Source organism: Dipodomys ordii, unplaced genomic scaffold, assembly GCF_000151885.1.
Source record: "Dipodomys ordii isolate 6190 unplaced genomic scaffold, Dord_2.0 Scaffold11, whole genome shotgun sequence".
Lineage (NCBI taxonomy): Eukaryota > Metazoa > Chordata > Mammalia > Rodentia > Heteromyidae > Dipodomys > Dipodomys ordii.
The window spans coordinates 15,104,827-15,119,008 of record NW_012267227.1 but is presented as its reverse complement, the minus strand read 5'-3'; the positions used below and the strand labels follow the sequence as shown (position 1 = coordinate 15,119,008).

At 38.3% G+C, this 14,182-nt stretch overlaps 1 protein-coding gene across 2 annotated transcripts in view; it reads left to right on the top strand.

The window, feature by feature from the left end:
• Positions 1 to 14,182, top strand: part of Ctdspl2 (CTD (carboxy-terminal domain, RNA polymerase II, polypeptide A) small phosphatase like 2) — a 63,618-nt gene that overhangs the window by 16,840 nt on the left and 32,596 nt on the right. The window contains exons 3-5 of one of the 2 annotated variants that reach the window (XM_013010122.1): positions 3,796 to 3,934; positions 6,397 to 6,543; positions 9,012 to 9,227. In XM_013010122.1, the coding sequence (XP_012865576.1) occupies positions 3,796 to 3,934; positions 6,397 to 6,543; positions 9,012 to 9,227 (502 nt within the window). Of the gene's footprint in view, positions 1 to 3,795; positions 3,935 to 6,393; positions 6,544 to 9,011; positions 9,228 to 14,182 lie in introns of both variants that reach the window. The other variant, XM_013010121.1, reaches the window with a different exon arrangement.

Below are 14,182 nucleotides of genomic sequence, written 5' to 3'. Positions count from 1 at the left end.
CTTATGCATTGTATATAACTGCATTTCTATCAGGGACAGTTATTTACTGTCATAAAGTAATTAGATACTGTATAGCAATACATACAGTATTTCAATCTCTAGTATGCACATTATTCTTGATAAAAGTAAATAAGAATCATTTCTTCTTATGCTGCCCACTTTTTCATTTGCTCATTATGTATTATCAGCTCAAAGCTCATTGCTTTTGTTATTTTACAGAAAGTTCAGAAAGTTTTCTCATAGTATTCTGTACATATATCATTATTGTCTTTATGTTTTTTGTTTTTTCATTTTTGATAGTGTTGGGGCTCAAATCCAGGGTTTTACACTCTTACCATTGAGCCACATCTCTAGTTGTGAGACAGAGTCTCACTGCTCAGACTCCTGCCTCAATCTCCCAAGTGTTGGGTTGTAGGTTCCTAATTACCTTGCCTGGCTCTTCTGACTGAATGATGAACTAATTTCCTCAAGTATCCTTTTTAAGTCCAGATTAGACAACTTCCAGTGCTGATAGCTTGGAATCTTTCATACCTTATCTTTTTCTTTTGGATTTTCACAACTGTTTGAGTAGAATTGAAATATTTAGGCAAAATTTCTTGCTTTCTCTTGCTTGAGTATTGGTCCTTTCTTAGGTTTTTGGCATTGCTTTCTGACTACCTCATGAGGTTTTCTTTTAGAAACTTGCTTACCTGCCTTATTTGTATATCTGTACTATTTTTATTCTTATTTTACTGTTAAGATTTCTAGTAGTGTTCTTGCTACTTTACTTTTTTTATATTGCCTGTGAATTTCTATCTATAGTCCTAATTTTGCCATAAAATAGACATTGTGACTTGCCACTGGTGGCTCACACATGTAGTCCTGCTATTTAGGAGGCTGAGATTGGAGGATCTCGGTTCAAAGCCAGCCTCTTTATCTCCAGTTAACCACCAGAAAGCCAGAAGTGATGCTGTGGCTCAAAGTGGTAGAGACTAGCCTTGAGCACAAAAAGAGTTCAGGGACTATGCCTAAACCTTCAGTCCAAGCCCTGTGACCACCCTCACTAGCCTCAAAAAATAGCCAGTGTGTGTGAATCATTATCTGTTTAGCCTAAGAAACAGAGGTGTTCTACAGGCTAGAGATCCCAGATCAAGGTGATACAGTATTTGATTTGTTCTGAGGGCTCTTGACTTGCTACCTTTTTGGAGGTAGGAGTCTCATAGACTTTCCTGCCTGGGCTTTCTTTGAATCATGGTCTCAGCTCTCAGCCTTCTGAGCAGCACGGATTACAGGCTTGAGCCATTGGTGCCTGGCAGTTTTTATCTTTTGAGATGTTTTGGCCTCTCTTCCTCCCTTTCGCTCTCCTTCATCATTGTCTTCCTTCTCCTCTTCTTCTTTCCTGTCCTTTTCCTACTTGCTCTTCTTCCTCTTTCCTCTTTCTCTTCATTTTCTTCCAGTTCACTTATCTTTCTCCTTTAAAAAAATTTTTTTTAACCAAATCTCACTATGTGGACTTGGCTGCCTTTGAACTCTTGATTCTCCTGCCTTAGCCTTGAGAGTTCTTGGATTATAGTCATGATCTTCCATGCCTAAATTATTTTTAATTTTTAAATGATAACCTCTAATATGAGCCAGAGAGCTACCTAGGTTTATAGGTTTGCTTTTCCTATTGTACCCAACTTGACAGTAGCCTTTAGGGATTGGGATTCCCACTTCTCAAGTGAGATAAACCCTTTGTTTCTTCTTGATAGTTTCTAGTACCTTTATTTTGTATTGTTGGAGACAGTTTTTTTTTTGTTTTGTTTTTTTTGGGTCCGGTCATGGGGGCCTGAACTCTGGGCCTGGGTACTGTCCCTCAGCTCTTCAGCTCAAGGCTAGAGCTCTACCACTTGAGCCACAGTGCCACTTTTTTTTTTTTTCTTATGTGGTGCTGAGGAATCATATGCAAGGCAAGCGCTCTACCACTGAGCCACCTTCCCAGCCCCAGCTTTGAAGTTTTTAAAGTTGTCTGGGATATCCAAGTTATCTTGGAGGTCATGTTTGCTGTTAGAGCTATGGTTACTAAGTTGCAGGAGCATTGAATAGTCTCCCTCAACATGTCCTTCATAGGTTTTGCTGGGCCTATTTTTTTCATAAGCATTGCTATTTTAGGGTTTTCAGAATACAGGAGTTTTAGAAATAATAAGTAATGTTTGTTACAGCTATTTGTGATATAGCAGCCATACTAATAACCTTCTTCAAGGGAGAGGCTGTGCTTAGTATACTAAACGGCTTATTTACTTATTTTTTCAGAGCCTGGGCAAAGCTCAAGTGGTAGAGTACTAGCCTTGAGCAAAAAAGAAGCTCAGGGACAGCGCCCAGGCCCTGCGTTCACAAGCCCCAGGACTGGCAAAAAACAAACAAACAAAAATCTAATAATAGTCAACTTAAAAAAATATTCTAGCTAATATTATTAGTTATTCAAAGCAAAAAGAGGAAAAATTACTCCTGTTGAGTAAGAATGTTGATATGTATAAATTAAATACACAGATTTGGATATGTAATTCTTATTAAATGATTTAAGTAGTCTTCTTAAGTCAACAAGTAATTCATTGTAGGACAAATATTACAGTAATGGAAAAAATGACTCATGCAATGGATGGAGTTTTTTACAATAAGAAAAATAGTTGTATTAGTGGAGAAAAACAAATCAAGCTAAAGCTTGGAAGTTTGTTGTTTTAGTCAATCATATTGCAAGACTAGTATAAACGGATCATATGGACTGATCCAAATAAGGCAGCAAACAGAGATCTTTATTAAGAGGTGGACTCTTTGGTATTAATTTGGGGATCTAAATAATTGAAACTGGCAGTAGGGTGTGGCAGTGGCAGACCTTATATTTTGATTATATGTAAATGCCAACTCATCCAGTAGGGCTTCCTCTTTATACTGGGTACTCAAGGAAGAAATAGTCTCTGTTCTTTAGAACAGTTCTATTAGGGAGAAATGTCCAAAAAATGAGAGTACATTATCCAATTAAGTATTTTAGTAGTATGGAAAATTTAGGAAGAAAGAGTCTGAATTGTGGGGATGCTGTAATTATATTTTTGTGCAGTAAGTACATCAATACTTGTAAAGAGTACTTAAATACTTTTCTGTTTTTTAAACTACTCTGATATTAATGCATTTTGATTTTCTATATTATAAAAATCAGAGAAAAGTATATTTAAAATGTATTTAGATAAAAAGTATATTAAAAATGTATTTTACCACTTAAGAAATGTAATTTGGCCAGGCACTGGTGGCTCATACCTATAGTCCTAGCTACTCAGGAGGCTGAGATCTGAGGATCGCAGTTCAAAACCAGCCTAGGCAGAAAGTCCCTGTGAGACTATTATCTCCAATTAACTGCTCAAACACTGAAAGTTGGGTCTGGGAAGGTGGCTCAGTGGTAGAGTGCTTGCCGTGCATGAGACCCTGGGTTCCATTCCTCAGCACCACATAAGCAGAAAAGGTTGGATGTGGCCCTGTGGCTCAAGTGGTAGAGCAATAGCCTTGAGCTGAAGAGCTGAAGGACAGTGCCCAGCCCCAGAGTTCAGGCACCACGACCAGCAAAAAAAACCCAAAAACAACTGGAAGTGGCACTATGACTCAAGTGATAGAGTGCTAGCCTTGAGCACAAAGAGGCTTAGGGATAGCACCCAGGAACTGAATTCAAGCCCTACAACTAGCAAAAAAGAAAAGAGAAAGAAAGGAAAAAAAGAAGAAAGAAAAAGAAATGTAATTTGTATGTCAGAATGATTGTACTCAGTGCATGTTTTTTCATTATATTTTAAGGAAGAAAGAGAAAACCCTTCGAAACGGAGTAGAATTGAACGTGATATAGATAACAATTTGATCACATCAACACCAAGAGCAGGAGAAAAGCCTAATAAACAGTTATCTCGAGTAAGACGGAAAAGTCAAGTAAATGGAGGTTTGTTCATATTTAGATATTGTGTTTTTAAAGTGTAAGCAGAGATTTCTCACCACTCAGGTTACAGAAAAAAAAAGCCAAAAATTTTACTTTGAGCACCTTTTACTTCCTTTTGTAATGTATGTTGTGTTAATAACAAAAAGCAAAATAAAAATTAGTCTTTTTTAAAAAGTGTATTTTGCTGGGTGCTGGTGGCTCATGCTTATAATCAATCTTAGCTACTTAGGAGGCTAAAACCTGGAGGATTGTGTTTTGAAACAAGTATGGGCAGAAAAGAATGAGCTTCTTATCTCCAAATAACCAGCAAAATACTTGGACTAGAGTTGTGGTTCACATGGTATAGCTGTGAGCAAGCAATCCAACCAACAGCTTGAGGCCCTGAGTTAAGCCTTGGCACCAGCACCAAAAGAAATTTTTTAATATATTCAAATAAAGACTTACAAACAAGACTTACATGTTTCATTATAAAAGTGTGTATAAATTGAGGCTTAAGGTATATGTCAATGGTTGAGCCCTTGCCTAGCCATTTGTAAGCTCTGGGTTGCACATTGTATTATGATTTCCAGCATCAAAAGTAGAATTGATGCTAGAGACTGGTGGCTCATGCCTGTAAACCTAGCTACTCAGGAGGCTGAAATCTGAGGATCACAGTCCAAAGCCAGCCTGGACAGGAGACACTTATCTCCAACAAACTACTCAGAAAAGGCTGGAAGTGGCATTATAGCTCAGGTGGTTAAGTACTAGCCTTGAACAAAAAAAGTTCAGGGGGATCAAGCCCCAGGATTGGCACAAAAAAGAAAGAATTGGTATGGAGCAACATTTTATCTCTTAATAGGCTCACTTCCTAAAGCAGCAGTAATTGTGCCAACTTAATTGAAATGTGTACAAAAGTTTATTTCTGGGTCATGTTATTTTAGGTCATTAGTTCTTAAGTACAAGTGATATGTTCCCACTGGTTAGTAGTTTTATGTCTAGATTTCTTTAGTTGTCACAACCTGTGGAGAGGTTGGAATAAATATCAAGCCAAGAATGTGACAGGGATGCTACTAAGCATCCTACAGTGAGCAACATAGAACAACTCCCCACAGCTAAGAATTACCAAGCATCAATGCCACTAGTACTAGATGTTGATAAATCCTGTCAGTAATGTATTGTTTAGCTGTAAATCTCAAAGTCAAAATGGAAGGGAAAAACATTAAAGACAAGCAGACAAAGCTTTAAAGAACAAAACTTTTAGAGAACATGGAGTTCTTTTTTAACCAAAGGTCTCTAAACACAACAGTAATAACTTCTTCCTTAGCTCCCCTGTGCAGTATGATGTTATCTAAAGTGACTAGTGTCTAGAAAAAGGAACAGAAAAGAGAGAAATAAGCATTTTAAGAAATGTGGTAAAAGTAAAAGTTGTTGAGGATCAAAGGGAAGTTAAAAACAATGTTTGACTTTATATTTCCAAAATATTTATGATTTTTTTTTTCTATTTAAAAAACAACTTGTTGGGGGCTGGGAAGGTGGCTCAGTGGTAGAGCACTTGCCTTGCATACATGAGGCCCTGGATTCTATTCCTCAGCACCACATAAGCAGAAGAAAAAAGCCGGAAGTGGCACTGGCTCAAGTGGTAGAGCGCTAGCCTTGAGCTGAAGAGCTGAGGGACAGCGCCCAGGCCCAGAGTTCAGGCCCCATGACCGGAGCCAAAAAAAAAGCAAAAGAAAAACAAAAACTTGTTATTCTTTGTAACACACTGAAATAGGGCAATACCTGTGAACAATTTTTTTTATTGTTTGGGATGGTGCTTGGAATAGAGCTCATTACCTTGTATATACTGAGTTTGTACATATTACATGTACCTTGTTGTACATTATAAGCTTGTCCTGGGCTGTACCACTAGCCCTGAAATGTTACCTTTGTTTTTTGGTGGAGTTGTGGATCTAACCGTGGGATTTGTGTGTGCTTAGCAAGTGCTGTACCATTAAGGTAGTCTTCAACCCATCTAAGTAACTGTTGACATGACTGTGTACAATTTTCTGCTTCATAGTAGGATTTATTGCCTTTATTTCACTTAGCTGTAATTTATTAGTGATAGGTATGTGGGAAGATTTTTGAAGTAGGCAACTTCTAGAAATGTGAACAAAACCCAATATTTTGGTCTTGGTAATTTCTTTCTTTCCATACAAAGAATTATCTTCATATGCTGTTGTACCACGTTGATCTGAAGTTTCTGTCTATATAATTCTAGATGTAAAATTTACTTGGAAAATCTCAGTAAATATTAGCATGTGTAAAGCATTATAGACACATTAAGATCCCCAAATTTATAAGTGACTTACCTCAGAAGTTTTTAGTAAACATTCTTGAATATTAGCATTAGTCTGCTTAATGAAGTAAGTTGTTTTTAAATTAACTTTAGCTTGTATCTGAAAGTCATTGTTTTCAAGATAACGACTTTTTCTTTTGTTTCTTAGAAGCTGGTAGTTATGAAATGACAAATCAACATGTAAAACAAAATGGGAAATTGGAAGATAATCCTTCCTCTGGAAGTCCTCCAAGGACTACATTGTTGGGGACCATATTTTCTCCTGTCTTCAACTTTTTTTCACCAGCAAATAAAAATGGTAAGTATATAAATCTTTTTTATATAGTAAGTAGCAGCAGCCATAATTAGCGATTTAAAAAATATATCCTTTATATGTTACTGGTGTATTTCATCTACTTCTTGTATTTATTTACAATCTTAATAAAATATTGAAAGTACTTTTTTATTATTTATTTATTTATTTATTTATTTTGGGTCCGGTCGTGGGGCCTGAACTCTGGGCCTGGGCGCTGTCCCTCAGCTCTTCAGCTCACCACTTGAGCCACAGCGCCACTTCTGGCTTTTTTTCCTTTTGCTTATGTGGTGCTGGGGAATCAAACCCAGGGCCTCAGGCATGCAAGGCAAGTGCTCTACCACTGAGCCACCTTCCCAGCCCTGAACGTACTTTTTTAATAACTAAAATATTTTAAGTTATGTTTAATCCTGTTATTGTGAACTCAGCTTCCATTTTCTGAAAACTAATTGATAGACTTTGGCCTAGAGGGACCTTTTTAGTGTGTTGGGATGAAGCATTTTGAATATTATGGGTCATTAAAATGGAATTCATTGAAAATCTTTGATTCAAGCCATGTGGCTTTTTGGGGGGGGGCATTTTTTTTCTACCACTTGAGCCACAGCGCCACTTCCTGCTTTTTTCTTTTTGCTTATGTGGTGCTGAGGAATCGAACCCAGGGCCTCAGGCATGCAAGGCAAGCGCTCTACCACTGAGCCACCTTCCCAGCCCCGCCATATGACTTTTTTTTCCCTTGTACCTGGGGCTTAAACTTGGGGCCTCATGCTCTTGATTGGCTTACTAGTAAATGCCTTGATTGGCTTACTAGTATATGCGTGGCACTCAGCACTTGAGCCAAGCCTCCTACCTAGCTTTTTTCTGGATTATTAGAAAAAGAATCTCTTGAACTTTTCTGCCTCGGCTGGATTTAATGGCTTCAAATCTCAATCCTCTAATCTTTACCTCCTGAGTAGCTAGGATTTATAGATATGAGGCACAGACACCAGCTCCATATGATGATTATAGCACTTGTTGGTTTTTGGCTTTTTTTTTTTTAACATTTGGTTATTTTTTTCCTCCAAAGGGATATTTTTTTTCTTTTTTTGTTGGTTGTGGGGCTTGAACTCTGCGCTTGGGTGCTGGCCCTGTGCTCTTCAGCTCAAGGCAAGTGCTCTACGGCATGAACCACAGCGCCACTTATGCTTTTCTAGTGGTTAATTGGAGAGAGTTTCATGGCTTTTCCTGCCTGAGATGGCTTTGAACCACGATCCTCAGATCTCAGCCTCCTGAGTAGCTAGGATTACAGGCGTGAGCCACTGGCACCTGGCTTCCAAAGGGATTTTTGATACAGAAAAGTAATTAATTCAACTTAGATTAGAGTTAGATTATAAATACACTAATAACTATCCTGCTAGGCACCAGTGGCTTGTACCTGTAATCCTAGCTACTCAGATAGCAAAGATCTGAGGATTGCTGTTTGAAGTCAGCCTGCGTAGGGAAATCCATGAGACTCTTATGTACAGTTAAGCAGCAAAAAGCAAGAAGTGGAACTGTGGCTCATGTGGTAGCCTGAGATCCTGCTGTTCATGCCTCCCATTTAGCTTGGATGACAGGTACATGCTACTGTGCCCAGAAGGTCAACTTTCTATTTGGGCTGGCCTAGAACTGTGATCTTTTTTTTTTTTTTTTTTTTAAATCTCTACCTCTTGAGTAGCCAGGATGATAGGTGTGAGCAACTTGTACTTGCTTCTGTGTCTTCTAATAAAAAGGGAATATTTAGTTTATTCTTAGATAACTACTTCTGCTTGAAAATTTGCATTTTCCACAATGCCTAGAATGCTTAGTGTTTGGATTGGGAGAATCACAAGCTGAGGATAATGAACATATATAAATGCCTATTATATAATGCTTACTAGTAATTGATATTTGGCTTATGACTAGAAGTTCTGAATTGCTGTTATTTGACTACAAGCCAGGCACAGTGGCTCACACCTGTAATTCTATTTATTAGGGAAGCAGAGATCTAGAGGTTTATGCTTCAAGGCCAGCCCAGAAAAGAAGTTAGTTATACTCATCTCAGCCAATGGGTGACTGTGGATGGTCAACCCAGCTTATGTGGGAAGAGTAAATAGGAAGATTGTGGTCTAGGGCAGTCCAAACATAAACATGAGGCTCTATTCAATAACTAAAAATTAAAATTTAGGCATGGCTCAAGGGTGCTTAGTATGTAAGAGGCCCTGAGTTCAACTTATACAACCAAAAGTAAATAGATATACTGCATAAATTAATTCTAAACAGTCAAAAGCTTAAGGAAAAACTTATAAATACTTCTATAATAGTTTTTATTACTCATTGAAACGCCTTAAAAAAACCTCACTAAACAGTTGAATTCTCAGCTTTGCTCTTATGAATTATTAGTCTAGTAAATAAGTTTTACAGTGATGATTGCCTCTAGTTTTTCTAAATGACTGATAATATACTGAATTTGATTTCAGGAACATCAGGATCAGATTCCCCAGGGCAAGCTGTGGAAGCTGAAGAGATAGTAAAACAACTTGACATGGAACAAGTGGATGAGATCACTACCAGTACTACTACATCAACGAATGGAACAGCGTACTCAACTCAGGCAGTTCAAGTGAGGCCAGCAATGAATAATGGTTTAGAAGAAGCAGATGAAACAGTTAACCGTGATATCCCACCCCTTACAGGTGAAGAAAATTTCTGTTTTTAATACATCTTTGTGAACATTTACAAAAATACAGGATTTTTTCTCTCTTAAAATGGCAGATTAAATGCAAAATTATTTCTTCTTTGAGGTTAAGAAAAATTAAAATTGGAAATAGAACTTTATCCCAAAGCCAATATGTACACTAGTCTTAGACTTTTATATCTGAGCTCTCTATCTAGATACAGGCATCTCATAACTTTAGACTTACTTCATAAATGACATGCCTAGTGCCTAAAGGACTTCTGTACTAGATTACCCTGTTACCTTAGTTATACAGCCTAATTCTGGAATGTTACAAAGACCTGGTGTAATTGTTTATTCCCAAGTCAGTTGCCATTGAAATACAGAAAAAAATGAGAACAAGAATATATTACCTTTGAGAACTGTGGTGGAAATTCATAAGAGATGTAGCATGAAACTTTTAAACTATTTTAATTTTAATATTTTATTGTTTTATAAAGGTGATGTTCAGAGGTGTTAGTTACATAAGTCAGGTGAAGAGTACATTTCTTTTTGGACACCCGTTCACCCAGCTTTTCTCTCCCATTCCCACCCACAAGTTGTATGAACTATTCTTAAACGTGAAATAAAACTGAGAGGAAGCCGAGCCCCGGTGGCTCATGCTGTAATCCTAGCTACTCAGGAGGCTGAGATCTGAGGATGGCGGTTCAAAGCCAGCCTGGGCAGGAAAGTCCATGAGACTCTTATCTCCAATAAACCACTAGAAAACCGGAAGTGGTGCTGTGGCTCAAGTGGTAGCGCTCTCACCTTGAGCTGAAGAGCCCAGGGACAGCACCCAAGCCCAGAGTTCAAGCCCCATGACCAACCAAAAACAACAATAACAACAACAACAACAAAAACTGAGAGGAAGTAGAGCTGTGGCTCAAAGTGGTAGAGTGCTAGTTTTGATCTCAGAGGCTCAGGAGCAGTGCCCAGGCCAAGTTCAAGCCCCATGACCAACCAAAAAAACAACAACAAATCTGAGGATAGCTATCTGGTACAGACCTAGGGGTCAAACTTACTATCTGATTCTTGCTTTTGCTCATTGGCTGTTACTCTTACTAACTGAACCACACCTCTAACTGCAGATATTTTATCTTAATTTATTTTCTATTTCTGTTATATCAGGTGTTTGAGAGACCCAGAAAATTTGTATTGATTAAATGTGATTTAATGTAAAGAAGTAGACTACTTCTTTTAACTATAATTTTGACTATAATGGAGAAACTTTGAAAACAACACTGAAACAAAACATTTAAAAGAAACAATTAAGAAGCTTGTATAGTACAGGTCATTAATAACAATGTAAAGAGAAAAGCAGCAGCATACTGGGAATCCATATATTTTAAATTTATCTAATAAAAGATTCCTATCTATAATGTTATGCCTCATATTCACTAATACTTGTGAACATTTATTTTTCATTTTTATCTTTTGTTGGTCATGGGACTTGAACTCTGGGCTTGGGCGCTGTCTCTGTTCTCTTCAGCTCAAGGCGAGCGCTCTACTGCTTGAGCTACAGCACCACTTATGGTTTTCTCGTGGTTTATTGGAGATAAGAGTCTCATGGACTTTCCTGTCTGGGCTGGCTTTGAACTGTGACCCTCAGATCTCAGCCTCCTGAGTAGCTAGGATTTTAGGTGTGAGCCACCGCGCACAGCTTGAACATTTATATTTTGTGATGGCAACTGTTGATAAAGATGAATAAGATATGCTCCTTGATTCTGAAGAGTACATGATCTAGGTAAAATATCAAGTATAGGAAAACCTTAAATATGATACTGCTATTACAGATAAATTATAAAAATTACTTTATAACAGTTTATTCTATAAAGCAGTTACTTTGATGTAGTTACTCTGGGATGATATGAGAAGATAGAATAGAGATAAGACTGATTTTAAAAAATAGAAATGACCAAAATACTTTTTTTAAACTTTGAGGAGCCATAGATAATAAGAAGATAGAAAGCTTAACTGTCCTATTTCTTTGGCCTTCTGACGTTGGACAACTTACTTATGCTCTTGAGAAGTTTGAAACTGATTTTTTAGCTTTAAAATGGCAACAAGCTTGGCCCAGTGGAGCATGCCTGAGTCTGAGGATCACTAGCTCAGGCAACTCAGCAGACCCCATTTCACAAATCACTAGCTTAGTTTTTTTTTTTTTTTTGGGTCCGGTTGTGGGGCCTGAACTCTGGGCCTGGGCACTGTCCCTCAGCTCTTCAGCTCAAGGCTAGCGCTCTACCACTTGAGCCACAGTGCCACTTCCGGCTTTTTTCTTTTTGCTTATGTGGTGCTGAGGAATCGAACCCAGGGCCTCAGGCATGCAAGGCAAGCGCTCTACCACTGAGCCACCTTCCCAGCCCCCGTTTTTTTTTTTTTTTAACTTAATTTTTTTTTGTGAACATAAATCAGTAGCTTAGTTGGGCACTGATGGCTTACCCTTGTAATCCTACCTATTCAAGAGGCTGAGACCTGGAGGATCACCATTTGAAGCCTAGACAGAAAAGTCTGTAAGACTATCTCCATTAACCAGCCAAGTGATGATCTGAGGCAAGACTCAGGTGATAGAGCACCAGCCCTTATTCAGCCAGCTGAATAAAAGCTTGAGATCCTGAGTTCAAGCCTCTATACTGCCGAAAAAATGAATAAGATGAAACAAAAATAATAAACAGCTCAGAATAAATAAATAGCTGAGCTTGATGGCATACATGTTATCTCAGCACTCAGGGAGGCCAGGGGTATTGAGAGTTCTAAGCCAGCCTGAGCTACAGTGAGACAAGGCAATAATAATGCAGGGTTTTGAGTGGTAAGTATGTGAAACATGAAAAATACTTGGTATCCAGGGGCTCAGCAAATATCCTTTCTCTGAGATTAATAGGAATTTGAAGCAGTACGCTGGTTGAAAGATTTATCTTCCATCATCTTTCACTGATTATATATCTAAATTGTCACAGATGAAGTAAACAATTCTGTTTTACCTCTGATGTCATTCATTGGATATAAATACCATGATGTTTTTATGGACTGTAGTAAGTTTGTCATCACCATAATGACTTTGTTCACCAACATTACATTTCTGTAGGACCACAGCAACTTTTTTTCTTTTTTGGTTGGTCGTGGTGCCTGAACTCTGGGCACCACTTGCAGCTTTTTCTGCTTATATGGTGCTGAGGAATCAAACCCAGGGCCTCATGCATGCAAAGCCAGCATTCTACCACCGGTCCACCTTCCCAGCCCTCCTTCAATTTTTTTTAATAATAATTTTTCTTTGAAAGTTTTCAACATTGGAATTCAGGTGTGGCTCAAGTGGTAGAGTGCCAGCCATGAGCAAAATAAGCCAAGCAAAAAGGTTAAGCCCCAGTACTCATGCCCACACAAAAAAACATTTTCAGCATAATATCTCAAGTTTTATCAAACAACACAATCTTATCTCAAACAGAATGAACTATGTGGTATAGGAAATAGAATTGCTTCTTGACTATTTTTAAGTTGCTGTATGATAGAAGGAAAATAAGTGCTAAGACTGATTTGTATATATAGCAGCCTTTTTAAGATCATAAATAGATTTGAGATTTCTAGAAAAGCATAAATACAGTTTTTAAAACTTTGAGTTCGGGCTGGGAAGGTGGCTCAGTGGTAGAGCTCTTGCCTTGCATGCCTGAGGCCCTGGGTTCGATTCCCCAGCACCACATAAGCAAAAAGAAAAAAGCCGGAAGTGGCGCTATGGCTCAAGTGTAGAGCGCTAGCCTTGAGCTGAAGAGCTGAGGGACAGCGCCCGGGCCCAGAGTTCAGGCCCCACAACCGGACCCAAATGGACTTCTTTTTAAAAAAAAAAAAAAACCTATAATACATAAAATCATAAAAATTATACGTATTCCTGTACTTGGAAGGCTGATGAGGCATGGCGATTGGGAGTTGCTGGCCAGCTTGTAAGATTTTTGTATCAGAAACAGCAAGGTATGGTATTTCACTCTTCAGGAGGTTGAGGCCAGCATAGTCTACAGGTTGTGTTTGTATATAGTCTTAAGTTACATAAGAAGACCCCCTCTTATATACATATTAATGAGGTATGCCATGTAATGTTTCAATACATGTGTACATTGTTTAATTCTTACTTCAGGTTAAAGTTTTTTTTTTTTTTAATCTTTTCAAGTATCATTTCTTTTTTTGTGTGTGTATCAGTTGAACTCAGGGCCTGGGTCCTGTCCCTGAGCTCTTTTGCTCAAGGCTAACAATCTACCACTTTAAGCCACAGATCTACTTCTTGTTTTCTGATGGTTTATTGGAGATAAGTGTGTCACAGACTTTCCTGCCCAGCCTGGCTTTGAGTCACAGTCCTCAGATCTCAGTCACCTGAGTAGCTAGGATTACAGATGTGAACTACCAGTACAGCTCAAGTGTCATTTCTTTTTTTTTTTTGCTGGTCATGAGGCCTGAACTCTGGGCCTGGGCACTGTCCCTCAGCTCTTCAGCTCAAGGCTAGCACTCTACCACTGGAGCCACAGTGCCACTTCCAGCTTTTTCTGCTTATGTGGTGCTGAGGAATTGAACCCAGGGCCTCATGCATGCGAGGCAAGCACTCTACCACTGAGCCACCTTCCCAGCCCTCAAGTGTCATTTCTTAATGAAATAATTCAGAATCCTTTCCTCTAACTTTTTGAAAAGTATAGTATGTATTGTTATTGGTAAGCACCCTGCGGAGCAATAGCACACCAAAATTTAGTACCTATTGATCAACCCCCTCCCTCAGCTTCTAGTAACCATTCTACCCTCAATTTCTATGAGATTAACTTTTTTAGATGCCATGCAAGTGGGATGATAAAGTTGTTTTACTGTGCCTGACTTCTTTTACTTAACATAATGATCTTCAATATAATGATCTTCATCTAGTTCCATTCCTGTTGTTAAAAACGAACTTCTTTTTTTTTTTTTTTT